At 42.7% G+C, this 18860-nt stretch overlaps 1 protein-coding gene across 3 annotated transcripts in view; it reads left to right on the top strand.

The window, feature by feature from the left end:
- naalad2 (N-acetylated alpha-linked acidic dipeptidase 2) overlaps positions 1 to 18860 on the top strand; it is a 186077-nt gene that overhangs the window by 158769 nt on the left and 8448 nt on the right. For all 3 annotated transcript variants that reach the window (XM_043691544.1, XM_043691543.1, XM_043691542.1), the window contains 2 exons: positions 9998 to 10079; positions 11771 to 11863. In XM_043691544.1, the coding sequence (XP_043547479.1) occupies positions 9998 to 10079; positions 11771 to 11863 (175 nt within the window). The remainder of the gene's footprint in view (positions 1 to 9997; positions 10080 to 11770; positions 11864 to 18860) is intronic.

Genomic DNA, 18860 nt, shown 5'->3' with positions numbered 1-18860 from the left:
TAATCTAATCTAATCTAATCTAATCTAAAAAATAAGTATATTGATTTGGGTACTATTTTGCAGGTGGTGGGTGGGACTTACTAGGGGTAAGCAATGGGGCACAGGTCTTTGGTACAGAATCTGTCTCTAATGCTGAGAAGGGAAGGGGGAAGAGGAGCAGAGGGTCTGCTAGGGGAACTGACAGGATGTTCTGTGGGAATGAGAGAGTCTCATGGTTGGTGTGTTGCCTCCCAGCTCCCAGGGTTTGTGATGCCTCTGATTGTGTTTTTTGGGATCCTTGCGAGGGAGGGGGAGCAGCCCTGGGTTGTGGTCCACATAGGCACCAAGGACATAGGTCAGAAGAGAGATGGGGATTTCAGGCAGGAATTCAGGGAGCTAGGGTGGAAGCTTAGAGCTAGGTCAAACAGTTGTTATCTCTGGTTTGTTGCCCTTGCCATGTGCTAGGGAGGCGAGGAATAGAGAGAGAGACTTGAACACGTGGCTACAGGGATGGTGCAGGGAGGGTGGGTTTTGGATTCCTGGATAATTGGAGCTCTTTGTGGGGTAGGTGGGACCTCTACAAACAGGATGGTCTTCACCTGAACCAGAGGGGAGGGACCAATATCCTGGGGAGGAAATTTGCTAATACTCTTTGGGTGGGCTTAAATAATTCAGTAGGGGATGGGAATCTGAATTGTAGTTTGAGTATAGAGGAGGTTGAGCATAGGGAAATCCAAAATAAGGTTTCAGGGTCACAAGAAGGCACTGGAAAGCAAGAAGTTGGCTTGAAGTGTGTCTATTTCAATGCCAGGAACATCCAGAATAAGGTGGGTGACCTTGCAGCATTGGTTGGTACCTGGGATTTCCATGTTGTGGTCATTTCGGAGACCAGGATAGAGCAGGGACAGGAATGGTTGTTGCAGTTTCCGGGATTTAGATGTTTCAGTAAGAACAGGGAAGATGGTAAAAGAAGTGGGGGCTGGCATTGTTAGTCAAGGACAGTATTACAGTGGCAGAAAGGACATTTGAGGACTCGTCTACTGACATAGTATGGGCTGAGGTTAGAAACAGGAAAGGAGAGGTTGCCCTGTTGGGAGTTTTCTATAGGCCTCTGAGTAGTTCCAGAGATGTAGAGGAAAGGATTACAAAGATAATTCTCAATAAGAGCGAGAGTGACATGGTACTTATTATGGAGGACTTTAACTTCCCAAATATTGACTGGGAATACTATAGTTCAAGTACGTTAGATGGATCAATTTTTGCCTAATGTGTGCAGGAGGGCTTTCTGGCACAGGCCAACAAGGGGAAGGCCACATTAGATTTGGTACTGTGTAATGAACCTGGCCAGGTGTTAGATTTGGAGGTAGATGAGCACTTTGGTAATAGTGACCACAATTTAGTTATGTTTACTTTAGCGATGCAAAGGGGTAGGTATACACCGAGGGGGCAAGAGCTACAGCGGGGAGAAAGGCAATTACGATTTAGATGAGGTTAGATTCCCTACAGCATGGAAGCAGGCCCTTTGGCCCAACAAGTCCATACCGACCCTCTGAAGAGCAACCCAACCAGATCCATTCCCGTAGCCTACATTTACCCCTGACAAATGCACCTTATACTATGGGCAATTTAGCATGGCCAATTCACCTGACCTGCGCATCTTTGGATTGTGGGAGGAAACCGGAGCACCCGGAGGAAACCCACACAGAGATAGGAAGAATGTGCAAACTCCACACAGGCAGTCGCCTGAGGCAGGAATCAAACCTGGGTCCCTGGTCCTGTGAGGCAGCAACTGCTGAGCCACCATGCCGCCCCCTTTTTTTGTGAAGAGTAACCCACCCAGACCCATTCCCCTACCCTATATTTACCCTGACTAATACACGATGTGATTAGACAAGACTTAGGATGCGTAGGATGGTGAAGGAAACTGCAGGGGATGGGCACAGTTGAAATGTGGAGATTATTCGAGGAAAAGCTACTGTGTGTCCTTGATACGTATGTACCTGTCAGACAGGGAAGAAGTTGTTGAGCAGTGGTTTACTTAGGAAGTTGAATCTCTTGTTAAGGGGAAGAAGAAGGCTTATATTAGGATGAAATGTGAAGCTCAGTGAGGGCGATTGAGAGTTCTGGAAGTAGGTTTGCTCACTGAGCTGAATGGTTCATTTCCAGATGTTTCGTCAGAGCTGAAAATGTGTTGCTGGAAAAGTGCAGCAGGTCAGGCAGCATCCAAGAAGCAGGAGAATCGACGTTTCTGGCATGAGCCCATCTTCAGGAATGAGGAAAGTGTGCCAAGCAGGCTAAGATAAAAGGTAGGGAGGAGGGACTTGGGGGAGGGGCGTTGGAAATGCGATAGGTGGAAGGAGGTTAAGGTGAGAGGGAGGAAGAGATGTTTCGTCACCCTATTAGGTAACATCTTCAGTGGGCCTCAGGCGAAGCATTGCTGAAAATGACATCACCAACCCAAAGAAGCCCAAGAATATAAATAGAAAGCAGAAAATGAACCTTCCAGCTCAGTGAGCAAACCTACGTCCACTTACACGGTACCCAGGAAAGACCTAAAGACAGAGCTAAGATGAGCAAGGAGGGGACATAAGAAGTTGTTGATGGATAGGATCAGGGAAAACCCTAAAGCTTTCTATTGGTATATAAGGGATAAAACAATGACTAGAATAAGATTAGGGCCAGTCAAGGACAGTAGTAAGAAGTTGTACGTGGATTCAGAGGAGAAAGGGGAAGCACTAATTGAATATTTTTCGTCAGTACTCACACTGGAAAAAGACAATGTTGTCGAGGAGAATACTGAGAAACAGGCTACTAGACAAGATAGGATTGACGTTCACAAGGAGGAGGTATCAGAAATTCTGGAAAGTGTGAAAATAGATAAATCCCCTTGGCTGGATGGGATTTATCCTAGGATTCTCTGGGAAGCCAGGGAGGAGATTGCCGAGCCTTTGACTTTGATCATGATGTAAAAACAATGAATGCAGATGCTGGAAACCAGATTCTGGATTAGTGGTGCTGGAAGAGCACAGCAGTTCAGGCAGCATCCAAGGAGCTTCGAAATCGACGTTTCGGGCAAAAGCCATTCATCAGAAAGGGCTTTTCATGAAGGGCTTTTGCCCAAAACGTCGATTTCGAAGCTCCTTGGATGCTGCCTGAACTGCTGTGCTCTTCCAGCACCACTAATCCAGAATCTGGTTTCCAGCATCTGCATTCATTGTTTTTACATCATGATCAAAGTCAAAGGCTCGGCAATCTCCTCCCTGGCTTCCCAGAGAATCCTAGGATAAATCCCATCCAGCCAAGGGGATTTATCTATTTTCACACTTTCCAGAATTTCTGATACCTCCTCCTTGTGAACGTCAATCCTATCTTGTCTAGTAGCCTGTTTCTCAGTATTCTCCTCGACAACATTGTCTTTTTCCAGTGTGAGTACTGACGAAAAATATTCAATTAGTGCTTCCCCTTTCTCCTCTGAATCCACGTACAACTTCTTACTACTGTCCTTGACTGGCCCTAATCTTATTCTAGTCATTGTTTTATCCCTTATATACCAATAGAAAGCTTTAGGGTTTTCCCTGATCCTATCCATCAACAACTTCTTATGTCCCCTCCTTGCTCATCTTAGCTCTGTCTTTAGGTCTTTCCTGGGTACCGTGTAAGTGGACGTAGGTTTGCTCACTGAGCTGGAAGGTTCATTTTCTGCTTTCTATTTATATTCTTGGGCTTCTTTGGGTTGGTGATGTCATTTTCAGCAATGCTTCGCCTGAGGCCCACTGAAGATGTTACCTAATAGGGTGACGAACCCCCACCTTATCACCCTCACCTTAACCTCCTTCCACCTATCGCATTTCCAACGCCCCTCCCCCAAGTCCCTCCTCCCTACCTTTTATCTTAGCCTGCTTGGCACACTTTCCTCATTCCTGAAGAAGGGCTCATGCCCGAAATGTCGATTCTCCTGCTCCTTGGATGCTGCCTGACCTGCTGCGCTTTTCCAGCAACACATTTTCAGCTCTAATACTAAACTGTGCTAGTTCTTCTATCCCACTGACAGACTTTCCAAAAAGTGATACATATATTAGAAATGATATATTTTAATGAGATTTTTCTCTTGGGTAAAATTTAAAAATATAAAACATAAGTACTAAGCTTGCCTGGAGCAGTTTTTTTTACAGCAGGAGGATTGTGCTACTTTGTGTAGATTGTTAATGTGCAAGATGGCCTTTAGTAGAGTGTTGTGCTTTCCTGTCAGATCTGGGAGATTAGGGAGAATTTCCATGTTACTAAGGATTATATCTGCAGTAAGTGTGTTTGATTGCGAATCCTATCAGATTGGATGGATCGATTGGAGTTGCAGAGGCAACAAGGAATTTACAGGGTCTAGGAGGTGTGATGGATGGCAGTTATAGGAAGGGAGAATAACTGCAGATATAGTCAGGTAGATGGGTTACCATGTAGGAAAGGTAGGGGAGAGAGGCAGGAAGTTCAGGAGTCTCCTGTGGCTATCCCCATCTCAAACAAGTGTGATGTTTTGGAATATGTAGGGGATGATGGACTCTCTGGGGTGCAGTACAAACAGCCAAGTGCCCGGTACTGAGACTGGCTTTAATATAACAAGGGGTACGTCAGGTTCCAAGCAAACGATTGTGATAGGGGAGTCTGGTCAGAGGCACATACAGACATTTCTGCGGCAAATAGCGAGAAATCAGAATGGTGTGTTTCCTCCCTAGTGCCAGGATCAAAGATATCCCGGTGAGAGTGCAGAATATTCTTAAAGGGGAGTGGGACCAGCAGGTTGTTGTTGTACAAATTGGAACTAATGACATAGGAAGGAAAAAGGATGAGATTCTGAAGGGAGAATGTGTGAAGTTAGGCCAGAATATAAAAAGGAGGACCTCCAGGGTAGTAATATCTGGATTACTCCCAGTGCTACAAGCTAGTGAGGATAGGAATAGGAGGATAGAGCGGATGAATGCGTGGCTGAGGAGCTGATGTAAGGGAGAAGGGTTCACATAATTGGATCATTGGAATCTATTCTGTGGTAGAAATGACCTGTATAAGAAGGACAGATTGCACCAGAATTGGAAGGGGACTAATATACTGGCAAGGAGATTAGCTAGAGCTGCTTGGGAGGATTTAAACTAGTAAGGTGGGGGATAGGACCCAAGGAGATAGTGAGGAAAGAGATCAGTCTGAGACTGATACAATTGGGAAAAGGAGCAGGTCAAACAGTCAGGGCAGGCAGGAGCAAAGCAGAGAACCATGTAAATTAGATTGCATTTATTCCAATGCAAGAGGCCGAACAGGGAAGGCAGATGAACTCAGGGCATGGTTAGGAACATGGGACTGGGATTTCAGAAATGTGGCTCAGGGATGGACAGGGCTGGCAGCTTAACAGGGGGAGTGGTGTTTTTGATAAGGGATAACATTACAGCCGTTCTTGGGGAGGATATTCCTAGGATAATGTCCAGGGAAGTTACTTGGGTGGAACTGTAAAATAAGAAAGGGATGATTACCTTATTGGGATTGTACTATAGACCCCCGAATAGTCAATGGGAAATTGAGAAACAAATTTGAAAGAAGATCTCAATTATCTGTAAGAATAATAGGGTGGTAATGGTAGGGGATTTTAACTTTCCAAACATGGACTGAGACACTACTATTGTATTAAGAGCTTAGATGGAGAGGAATTTGTTACGTGTGTACAAGAACATTTTCTGATTCAGTATGTGGATGTACCCACTAGAGATGGTGCAAAGCTTGACCTACTCTTGAGAAATAAGGCAGGGCAGGTGACTGAGGTGTCAGTGAGGGAGCACTTTGGGGCCAGCAACCATATTCTATTTGCTTTAAAATAGTGATGGAACAGGATAGACTGGATCTAAAAGTTAAACTTCTAAATTGAAGGAAGGTCAATTTAGATGGTTTTAGGCAAGAACTTTCAAAATTCTGGATCAGTGGTGCTGGAAGAGCACAGCAATTCAGGCAGCATCCGAGGACAGGCAAAATCGACGTTTCGGGCAAAAGCCCTAAGAACTTTCAAAAGTTGATTCGGTGCAAATGTTCGCAGGTAAAGGGACAGCTGGAAAATGGGAAGCCTTCAAAATGTGATAATGAGAGTCCAGAGACAGGATGTTCTTGTTAGGATGAAAGGCAAGGCTAGTAGGTGTAGAGCTTATCTCAGGAAGGATGTACTGGACCTAGAGAATGTTCAGAGGGGTCCCAGGAATGAAAAGCTTAACATATGACAAACGTTTCAGGACTCTGGGTTTATACTCGATGGAGTTCAGAAGGATGTGGGGGGATCTAATTGAAACATACAGAACACTGAAAGGCATGGACAAAGTAGATGTTGGGAAGGTGTTTCCATTGTAGGAGAGCCTAGGACCCAAAAGCATAGCTTTAGAGTAGGGAAAACCTTTTAGAATGGAGGTAAGGAGAAACGTCTTCAGCCAGACACTGGCGAATCTATGGAATTTATTGCCACAGAAGGCTGTGGAAGCCAGGACAATGGGTATATTTAAGACCGAAGTAGATAGGTTCTTGAGGATCAAGAGAATCAAAGATTACGGTGAGAAAGCGGGAGGATGGGGTTGAGAAACTTATCAGCGATGATTGAATGGTGGAGCAGATTCTATGAACTGAATGGCCTAATTTCTACTCCTACGTCTTATGGTCTTTATGGAATACTGGATGATGAGAGAAATTGAGGTTTTGGTCAAGGAGAAGAAAGAAGCATATGTAAGGTACAGGCAGCAGAGATCTAGTGAATCCTTAGAAGAGTACAAAGGCAGTATGAGTATACTTAAGAGGGAAATCAGGAGGGCAAAAAGGAGACATGAGATAGCTTTGGCAAATAGAGTTAAGGAGAATCCAAACGGATTTTACAAATACATTAAGGACAAAAGAGTAATTAGGGAGAGAATAAGGCCTCTCAACGATCAGCAAGGCAGCCTATGTGTGGAACCGCAGAAGATAGGGGCGTTACTAAATGTGTATTTTGCATCAGTGTTTACTGTGGAGAAGGATGTGGAAGATACAGAATGTGGAGAATTAGATAGTGACATCTTGAAAAATGCCCATATTACGTATGAGGAGGTGCTGGATGTCTTAAAACACATAAAGGTGAATAAATCTCCAGAACCTGAGCAGATGTGCCCTACAACTCCGTGGGAAGTGAAATATTTGGAACATTGATAGCCACAAGTGAGGTGCTGGAAGACTGGAGGTTGGCTAACATGGTGCCACTATGTAAGAAAGATGGTAAGGCAAAGCCAGAGAACTATAGAACGGTGAGGCTGACACCGATGGAGAGAATCTTGAAGTACAGGATTTACATGTATTTGGAAAGGCAAGAACTGATTAGAGACAGTCAACGTGGCTTTGTGCATGGGAAATAATGTCTATCTAACTTGATTTGAATTTTTTGAAGAAGTAATGAAGTGGATTGACGAGGGCAGAGCGGTGGATGTGATCAACGTGGACTTCAGTAAGGCGTTCAACAAGGTTCCTCAAGGTAGACTGATTAGCAAGGTTAGATCACATGGAATACAGGGAGAACTAACTATTTGGATACAGAACTGGCTCAAAGGTAGAAGACAGAGGATGGTGGTGGAGGGTTGATTTTCAGACTGGAGGCCTGTGACCAGTGGAGTGCCACAAGGATCGGTGCTGGGTCCACTGCTTTTCATCATTTATATAAATGATTTGGATGTGAACATAGCAGGTAATGGTTAGTAAGTTTGCAGATGACCCCAAAATTGGAAGTGTAGTGGATAGCGAAGAAGGTTACCTCAGAGTACAATGGGATCTTGATCAGATGGGCCAATGGGACGAGGGGTGGCAGATGGAGCTTAATTTAGACAAATGTGACATGCTGCATTTTGGAATGACAAATCAGGACAGGACTTATTTACTTAATGGTAAGGTCCTAGGAAGTGTTGCTGAACAAAGATACCTTGGAATGTTGGTTCATTGCTCCTTGAAAATAGACTCTCAGGTACATAGGACAGTGAAGAAGGCATTTGGTATGCTTTCCTTTATTGGTCAGAGCATTGAGTATAGGAATTGGGAGGTCAGGTTGCGGCTGTACAGGACATTGGCTAGGCCACCTTTGGAATATTGTGTGCAATTGTGGTCTCCCTCCTATAGTAAGGATGTTGTGAAACTTGAAAGGGTTCAGAAAAGATTTACAAGGATGTTGCCAGGGTTGGAGAGTTTCAGCTACAGGGAGAGGCTGAAAAGACCGGGGCAGTTTTCCCTGGAGCATCGGAGGCTGAGGGGTGACCTTATAGAGGTTTATAAAACCATGAGGGGCATGGATAGGGTAAATAGGCAAGGTCTTTTTCCCTGGGTTGGGGGAGTCCAAAACTAGAGGGCGTAGGTTTAGGGTGAGAGGGGAAAGATTTAAAAGGCAACCTTTTCATGCAATGGGTGATGCGTGTATGGAATGAGCTGTCAGAGGAAGTGGTGGAGGATGGTACAATTACCACATTTAAAAGGCATTTGGATGGATATATGAATAGGAAGGGTTTTGCAGGATATGGGTCAAGTACTGGAGTTTGCATGCTTCCCCATGTCTGCGTAAGTTTTCACCAACTACTGTGGTTTCCTCCCGCAATCTGAAGATGTGCAGATTACATGGATTGGCCATGCTAAATTATCTGTAGGGATGCATAGGCGAGCTGAATTGGCCGTGGTAAATGTGGGCTTACAGAGATAGGGTGGGATCGATTGGGTATGGAGAGGCTGTAAGGTCAGTGCAGACGCAATAGGCCAAGTAGCCTCTATCTGCACTGTGGGGATTCTGAGTACATCAGAGCTTTACTCAACTCCTGTAGAAAACTTGCTTTAGTAGTATCTTGTAGAAAGATGGGGTATTGAAAGCATGGAAGCCATGATGTTGCTGTACTTAATGTGATTATGTACCCATAATCCTTGGAAGAATGGTTTGGCCATTCCAGTGCATATATTTTTTAATGGTGTAATGAGCCCTAATTGCTGCCAAACAATCTCTCTGGTATAGAAAGTTAACTTTTACAGTTTCTTTTTTTCTCTCTCTCTTAATCCCATCAATTTTTTTCATCTCTTTATCTGGTGTTGATAATTCTAACTTGCATGTCCAGTTCAAATTTTGCTGCCACACAATTAGACTTGGTAGAACCAGACGCTAGGTGTGCTAACCAAAATAGTGCACTTATTTCTTTTGCGAATTGCACTAGCCATAATATAATTGAGGAATTAACATGTACAGCTAATGTCTGCTAAATATATATAGAGCAGGCAGTTCAATCAGCAATTTTGTGATGCTATTTTTAAACTCTTCAGTTCAACCAATGCTTTCTCTTAAGCTCACAGATATACATTCAGCAGCAAGACAGACATCTCCCTCTGGTGCTGTTGAATGGGATTATCAATTAGTTACAAATTAGTTGCTGCTTGTTGTCTATTGATTGTTGTTACAGTTCTACAATTACACAAACAAAATCTGAAATGAAAACAAGTTGGAAGTGCACGGCATGTTGATCAGAATGTGTGGAGAGGGAAGTTAACTTGAGAGATACATAGAGATTCAGGGTTAGTTACAGAGACTGCAAAAGTTGGATTAAGGGCTGTGTAGGTAAATGAAAAGCAAAAAGAATTCTGTGATTGTTTGAAGTCAGGTGAGATTAACTGATTAAAAAATATGATTGAGCAAGCCAAAAATTAATGGAAATGGAACAAGTAAAGAAACAAAGAGGTGACCTAAAGGATGTAAATGGAAACAGCAAGACCACTACTAACTATTGCTTTTGTAAATAATTGAGGCAGGGGTTTTGGTTTGTAATGGTTACAAAGGGAAAGAATAAGTTTTTTATGCAGGAGAATTACATAGACATTAAGAGACTGACAGCACCCAATCTGAAGCTCTTTACATTGGTTGCCAGTTAAAAGCTAACACTAAAAAACTTAACATCAGCAGAATGCTATTAGCCTTTACAGGCAATCAAAAGTTTTGCTAAAATCTGCTCTTCTGTTTCAGACTCTCTCTTTTCAGCTGTACATAATTTTACTCGCATTGCCACTGATTTTCACAAACGGCTGGAAAAGATCGATGTCACAGAGTGAGTTCTAAAACCTATGGGAGTATAATGAAGTTGAAGCGTACGCATGACACCCCCCTCCCCCTTACTGCGGTTATAGCTTCTCCATATCTTTATTTATGACCTTGTCTTATAGGAAAATGGACCATGGCTTTGTCCTTTATTGTACATGAACCAACAAAATTTGAGACAAATTGGATTAGAAATTGTTCACCTTTCCCTCATGTAGATCCCTTACATGGAAGGCAACAGCTGGAAAGTGTACTATTCAATCCTGGACAGCTGAATGGTTTGTCATGATTTTAACCACAAATGTAGTGCATGAATTCAGCATTGAAATAGAACATAGAACAATACAGCGCAGAACAGGCCCTTCGGCCCTCGATGTTGCGCTGAACTCTCATCATTATCCATGAGCTTGTCCAAGGATTGTTTAAATCTCCCTAATGTGACTAAGTTAATTACATTGACAGGCAGGGCATTCCACGCCCTTATCACTCTGAGTAAAGAACTTGCCTCTGACATCTGTCTTAAAACTACCACCCCTCAATTTGTAGCTATGCCCCCTCATACAAGCTGACGTCATCATCCTAGGAAAAAGGATGTCTACCCTAGCTAATCCTCTGATTATCTTGTATGTCTCTATCAAATCCCCTCTTAGCCTTCTTCTTAATGATTATGAAAAGGGAATAAAATAAATCTGAGCTAATGTATCTAATCTGGCACTATGATGTCTGGCTTGAAAATAATGAAAACACCCTTAACAATGATAGACTTTGATTTATGTCTATGATAGTCTATGATACACTTTTCCAAATATTTTCTGGGATCCAGATATTTAAGTGAGAAATGTAAGTACCTCATATCACTACCATAGTCCTTGATTGATGCCTCCAGACTGTTTACCTCATAATATTACTATTGTACTGTGACTGAACATCATCATATTAGTTAGCCATTGGCAGGAATTGTCTACATCGCATCATTTTTGGAAGGATGAAAAGACAGCCGATATTTCCTTTGGATTGTGTAAGGTACTTGTACCCAACCACCACTTCACCTGTGTCTCCAACTTAAAAAATGTTTTGTGTTTTGGATGTATTTCATATAAATAGTGGCCGACACAGCTGAAAAGTTTTGGTGGACTAGCAATGTCAATATTAAAAATTAATTCTACAATTCATTATTGAAAGTATTATGCTACTGCTTTTTAATGACAGTACAACTTCTCTGTTAATAAACATTTGTCTCATATTGGGGACATTGTTCCATGCAATTTTGTCTCTATAGAATATTCACATACAGGCTCAGTCTGCCTAATATTAGTTCTCCTACGCACACATGAATTAGACATCTAATCTCTAACAATGATGATCATTTGCTTATAGGGAAAGATGATACAGCATGTATAAAGTAATGTCTCCATCTTGAAAATCCAAGAAGTATTTTTGCCTTTAAGCCATGTTTCAGCAAGAGCCTCATTTTATACGTCTCTAAATATTTTTAATCACACAAATCGTGCTCATTAATGGTAGTACCTGGATTTCAAGTCATTCCTTACAAAAAAAACTAATTGGTTTGATCAAACACTTGCTGTTTATTAGGAAATAGAATTTCCAAATGCAACTTTCCTATTGAAGCAAATATAACAATGTTATTTATATGTACGTCTACATCTATAACTGCATTCACTTGGTCAATGTCTTTTATAGCCCACTCGCTGTACGAATAATAAATGACCAGTTGATGCTCCTGGAAAGATCCTTTATCCACCATATGGGATTACCTGGGAGACCCTTCTACAGGTAAGAGCTGGTATGGTCAGAATCCAGCAAAGATATCCAACATTGCCTAGGTTTCAGTTATCAGATGGTGTTCTGTTTCATTGACTTGCTGAGCAGCATTTAGCTTAGTTAGTCCATTATATTTCCTATTTCCTTTTTAACTTGGTAACAGACTGTACTAATCATGCTGTTTTATCCATTATTGATTCATCTTAGGGATCTTTAAAATAAAACTACAAACTACCTTAAAAGGGCTAATTGAATCACAAAGATTAGAAATTTCTTCTATAATTTGTTTTACAGTGATATTGGGCAAATTGCTGAAAAATTGAGGACATGGCAATCTACAATAACCATCTAGTCTAGAGCAGATTTGCAGTAATAGGTGAAATTTTCCCTTCCCTGAGGTGCAAGGGAAATGGGTAAACTGACTTAGGCCAGAGTCCAAAGTCAGATATCTGACATGAAGAAAACATCACTTGATTTAGTTCTCATGACTTACATGGCAAGGTCAGATTCTCACCATTTAAGTGGTGACTAGCTTATTTCCATGTTCCATTATTAACCTGACCTGCCACTACTGACATTGTATTTCCAGGTTTCCTCTCCACAATAAAGAAATTTGATGATACAAAAAAGGAATCAACCAGTGAAGGTGAATGGTTACCTGGTGACTTGTCCTTTCAGTGGTTGTTGCAACTTATAGAGTGGCTATGCTGAACAACAAGCTTCTCTTTACATGGTGCCACTTGTTCTGCACAGGGTTGCCATGGTCAGTGGGAATGCTCTTACTGAATCCTACATCAACGCAATTCTGCACTGGCACAGCACCAGCCCCAACATCATCAATGCTGCTCTTGGCCCAACTCAGGCATCACTCTATTGCTTGAACCATATAATGGTTCAGAGACCCGGGAAAACTAGTCGGCACGGTGGCACAGTGGGCGGCACAGTGGTTAGCACTGCTGCCTCACAGGGCCAGAGACCCGGGTTCAATTCCCGCCTCAGGCGACTGATTGTGTGGAGTTTGCACATTCTCCCCGTATCTGCGTGGGTTTCCTCCGGGTGCTCCGGTTTCCTCCCACAGTCCAAAAATGTGCAGGTCAGGTGAATTGGCCATGCTAAATTGCCCGTAGTGTTAGGTGAAGGGGTAAATGTAGGGGAATGGATCTGGGTGGGTGCGCTTCAGCGGGTCGGTGTGGACTTGTTGGGCTGAAGGGCCTGTTTCCACACTGTAAGCAATCTAATCTAATCTAGTCCAGTGTCATTACCACTATGTCACCATCACCACTGCTGGACCTGTGTCTCCAAGGTGGCTGCCCTTGTCTTCCACCTGGGCAGCCTACAGGCTGGAGGTCACAACATTAAATTCTCCAATTTCAAATAACATTCCCACCCATCCTTTGACTCCCTTCCCAGCCCCGCCTCCTCCCTTCCATCCTTCCGACCAGCCCTCTTCGAGCTACCAACTGGATTCATTCCTCCTATCAACTTGCCAGGTTGTACCTAGCACTGTATTCACCTATCACTACCTCACCACTGTGCCCCTCTCCCCACCCATAATCCTTCCCCCACTTCTCTTTGTCTGCAGCTCCCCCAACCCCATTTCCATTCCTGAAGACGAGTTATACCTGAAAAGTCGGCTTCTCTGATGCTGTTTAGTTTGCTGTGCTCTTCCAGCCTCCTGCTTGCCTTTTTGTAAAGACAGCCAGATCTCACATGCTGGAGCCACCACAGTAGTGAAAATGTTGAATGATTAGTCCATCTTTCATTCCAACCCACTGAGGCTCTCTAGCACACCTACTTGATATTCCTGTGTCTGTCTGTGTTGGTTGACAATGTCATTTATGGCTGAGAACAGAGCATCTTCTGCCTGTGGCTGTGCAGATGCCTGGTGTTTGGCAATCTTCTTGCCATAATTTGACAAATATAACTCAATTATTGTGATTAGTATAACTTGGATTCAGTAATTCCAATTGCCAGCAATTGTAGTGATGTTTAAAAAATGTCTTTTGTTCAGACAAGATTGAACCAATTGAAGAAAAACAGGAGTTTTTCAATATTAAATTTTAGAGATTATTGAAGAAAATGTATGCTTAGCAAATTCAGGACAAGTACTTTTCTTTGAAGTGTCAGTCATTGCATTCTCCCTCTCAGGTTTTTGTGGAGATTACTTAGGAAATAGGAGCAGGAGTGTGTCATTTGGCTCCTCAATGCTGCCTGACCTGCTGTGCTGTTCCAGCAATAAAGTTTCAGCTGCCCTACCATTCAACAAGGTCACGCCTTATCTGCCTCAGGCCTTAACTTCTCTTTCGTGCCTGTTCATCACAGCCATTATTGTGATATTTCAAAAATCTACCTTCTACTTCAATTCTTTCAGTGATCTATCCTCCACAATTCCCTGATAATTCCAGGCATTAACTACCCTCTTAGAGGGTCTCAGTTTTAAAAGAGTGTCCCTTATTCTGTAACTGTGTCCCCCAGTTCAAGATTCTCCATTCCGCCCCTCCCCCGCACCCACCCCCCTCCCAACCTATGGAAACATACTAACATACTCTCCGTACGTAGCCTATCAAGCCCTCACAGAATCTTACACATCTCAAAAAGATCATTTCTACACTTCTAATGAATAAAGGCTAATTTTTTTTAGTCATTTGTGATGAGCCAACCCTTTTCTCCCAGGAATCAATCTAATAAATCTCTTTAGAATCACCTCCAGTGCCAGTACATCCTTTCTTACTCAGTTGTGGCTTGACTGACACTCTATACAGTTGTAACAAGACTTCCCAATTTTTTAACTCCATCCTTAATAATAAAGGCCAAAATTCCATTTTCCTTAAATACTTCTTACACAAATACACTAACATTATATTTCTTGCACAAGAATACTCTGGTCCTTCCGTACTGCACTTTTTGGCGTATCTCTCTCCATTTAAATAACTGCTTTTTGATTCTTCCTGCCAAAGTGCATAACCACACATTTTCCTACATTAAACTCTATCTGTCAGGTTTTTGCCCACTCACTCAACTTATCTATATCCCTTTGTGGATTGCTTATGTCCTTGTCACAACTGGATTTGCCTTCCCCCACAAATGTAGTGGGAGGGAAGTGAAAATTAAATGCTTCTGAGGGCACATATGAAGCGACTGACATTTTATAAAAATAGAAATGTACATTTGTAAATACATTGCTACTTCAACTGTGTTATGGTATGGCATTCTCAATGTGATGCGCGTATAGTCTATAGCACTCTGCACTTAGAGTCATAGAGATGTACAGCACGGAAACAGACCCTTTGATCCAACCCATCCATGCCGACCTGATATCCCAACCCAATCTAGTCCCACCTGCCAGCACCCGGCCCATATCCCTTCAAACCCTTCCTATTCATATACCCATCCGAATGCCTCTTAAATGTTGCAATTGTACCAGCCTCCACCACATCCGCTGGCAGCTCATTCCATACACGTACCACCCTCTGCGTGAAAAAGTTGCCCCTTAGGTCTCTTTTATATCTTTCCCCTCTCACCGTAAACCTATGCCCTCTAGTTCTGGACACCCCGACCCCAGGGAAAAGTCTTTGCCTATTTATCCTATCCATGCCTTGGAGGAAGCCAGCTATGTTGACAAAGCCTACTATCCATACTACAGCACTGACTTAGTCAAGGGGAAATGATATCAAGCGGCGTGTTCGGACATGAATTGTATCAATAACAGCTTTGAAAAATTTGTGGGTCAAGGTTGAGCAGGTCTCCAGTGAATCCTTGGAAGCAGCCAATTGCTTCAAAGTTTAATATCCCCCTTGGAAACTGGGATAGGTAGCCCACCCCCTTCAGTTCACAGGTCCCATTCCAGCAGTTGGCATATTTCTGTGACAGTGTCCTGAGCCATCTTCAAATTTTGGTGACACTGTGCTCATCTCAACAAATGGCATCAAGGACAATAGACAATGACCCTTCTGTACCTCCCGTGAATCGTGAGGGAATCTTCAGCTCTGAGATCTTCATGTCGAGGCTGTTCACCATTGCTGGATGTTGCTGCTGGTCCTAAGTTTGCTGGTCCGTCTATTCTTCCTGAATTTTTCTGTACCTTCATTACACCAAAGTATCAATGATAATAACCCTTGCTGTGGCTATATTCATTGGTCACAGACCATACACCTGTGTGAGAATACCAAACAGATCAGATCCTTAGTAATAATAAGGCTCAATGCAAGCTGGAAGAACAGCATTCCAAATTCCGCATGGGAACCCAGCAGCCTTCGGACTCAACATGGTCTTCAATAATTTTGAAATTGCAGTATCTTCATATATGTCTTTTACCCACTGCCACATCCCAAGTCTTGTTATTTCACAGACTCCCTTCAGTACAGCCAACCCACGTCCACCTTCCCACGGTCCCAATGATCAACTTTTCTCCTTCCCTGGCATACCATTATCTATCCCTTTGTCTGCCTAACTGTCTTCTCCTCTAGGCTCTGTCTCCACCCATCCTCTCAATATTTTATTCCCCCATCTCCTCACCCAACCCCTTAACCACCACCAACCCTGTCTTGGGCATGTATACAACCTTTTCTTCACTATTACTAATTCTAAAGTTTGGGTCACTGGACCCAAGTCATTGACTCTGCTTTCTCTCCACTGATGTTGCCAGATCTGCTGAGTTTCTCCAGCACTCCCTGTTTTTGTTTCAGGTCCTTGGTAAGGTGAGCATTTGCATCCTGTAAAAATGACAGTTTAGCATATGCTTTTATACGTTGGAACATGGAGTTCCATGAAATGCCTGTATATGGACCTTTGACAGAGGATACTTTATTCCAATGAATGGAGCACAAGCCAAATATAGTGGAAGATTATAAGTAATGTACGCTTTCTGATACTTTATCCTAATCTCTCACATTAACCAAGAAAGGCACCATTTCACATAAAAACATGTTGGTGAATACCTTACACTTCAAAGTGAGAGGAAATCAGCTCTGAGCCCTTGAGCAGATTATGAGATGTTGGATTGTCTTTGTGTATAGGTGTCCCACAGCTGCCATTGTTAATGGCGCCTGTGAGTATTTCTGCTTCTCAGGGGTGATTATGATCACTCTGTAATAACCAATAACTTGGTCAAAATTGCTTGTGAATGTGATTTATATCCCACATGGTTTGATGCTGCATGCAGGGTATTATGATTACAGATGACTTCAACCTATACTGTGAAAGTGTCTGATCAATGCAATTGCCACATGAAAAAGCTTTACATAGCTCAGAAGTAGAACCTGTATGCTCAATCCAAACAAAAATAGTCTGTCCACTCCACATATGATTGCAGCTATTTTCTATTTCCAACTGTGCATTCATGAATCTTATGAGTATGGAAAGCAGTGGAGATTACACTTGACACAGCAAGACCCAAGCTCAGCCTGGTAATAAAGGCTCACCAAACCCACATTCAAACCTTCATGTCCCTTTCTTCCTTGCAATCTCTGTTCAGCCCATCAACAGTGAACTTCCACACATGCCCACTCTTTCAAATATTTCTTCATCTCTCAACATTACCCTCCCCAGACTCATTCCTACAGATTAGCCATGTCCACAGCCATGCTGGACTAAATAAAAAAACAAAAAAAACTGTGGATGCTGGAAATCAGAAACAAAAACAGAAATTGCTGGCAGAACTCAGCAGGTTTGACAGCGTCTGTGGAGAGAAATCACAGTTAACTTTTTGGGTCCAGTGACATTGACTGTGAGTTCTCTCCACAGAAGCTGCCAGACCTACTGAGTTTTTCCAGCAATTTCTGTTTTTGTTTGTGGCTATGCTGGACCACCCCCATTCTTGCAGTGATGAATGTCCTCCAATGTACTATACATTATGTATTGAGTTTCCCTGCTTTACAATTATTGACCTTTCTGCATCCTAGTATGCTGCCTCCAGTCCCCAGAATTGACTTTCCCCTGAATTCCCTACTACAGCACTGGCCTCTGATAAAAGCCTGCTAGGTTTTTATTGAGCTCATCCCCAGGACTGACTTGGACAGACTGTTCCAACTGATGGGTGATGGCGCCCAAGTCCAATCTCTGTGCAGCTCCCTGACTAGCTTAATAAGATTCTCTGATTAATTGCACTAAACCTGCAGGACTGACTGGGGCCCTCTATCTCTACTGTAATGAGACAAACTTCTAATCCTGAATACCTCAAACTACTGACTGACCATTTTCAAGCCTTACTTACTGTATTGGATCACCTGACTGAAAGCTTTCTCCATTGACTTGACTGAGGACTGTACCTCTTGGTTTTTGAGATATTAGATTAGATTCCCTACAGGGTGGAAACAGGCCCTATGGCCCAACATGTCTCTGTAAGAATAATAGGGTGGTTATGGTGGGGGATTTTAACTTTCCAGACATTGACTGGGACTGCCATAGTGTTAGTTTAGATGGAGAGGAAGTGTGTACAAGACCATTTTCTGATTCAGTATGTGGATGTACCTACTAGAGAAGATGCAAAACTTGACCTACTCTTGGGAAATAAGGCAGGGCAGGTGACTGAGGTGTCAGTGGGAGGGCACTTTGGGGCCAGCGACCATATTTCTATTAGATTTAAAATAGTGATGGAAAAGAATAGACCAGATCTAAAAGTTGAAGTTCTACATTGGAGAAAGGCCAATTTTGACGGTATTGGGCAAGAACTTTTAAAGCTGATTGGAGGCAGATGTTCGCAGGTAAAGGGACTTTTGGAAAATGGGAAGCCTTCAGAAATGAGATAACAAGAATCCAGAAAAAGTATATTCCTGTCAGGGTGGAAGGGAAGGTTGGTAGGTATAGGGAATGCTGGATGACTAAAGTAATTGAGGGTTTAGTTAAGAAAAAGAAGGAAGCATATGTCAGGTATAGACAGGATAGATCGAGTGATGGAAGGGAAGGTTGGTAGGTATAGGGAATGCTGGATGACTAAAGTAATTGAGGGTTTAGTTAAGAAAAAGAAGGAAGCATATGTCAGGTATAGACAGGATAGATCGAGTGAATCCTT

This window comes from Chiloscyllium plagiosum, chromosome 6 (genome assembly GCF_004010195.1).
Source record: "Chiloscyllium plagiosum isolate BGI_BamShark_2017 chromosome 6, ASM401019v2, whole genome shotgun sequence".
Lineage (NCBI taxonomy): Eukaryota > Metazoa > Chordata > Chondrichthyes > Orectolobiformes > Hemiscylliidae > Chiloscyllium > Chiloscyllium plagiosum.
This window is presented reverse-complemented; position numbering and strand designations above follow the sequence as displayed.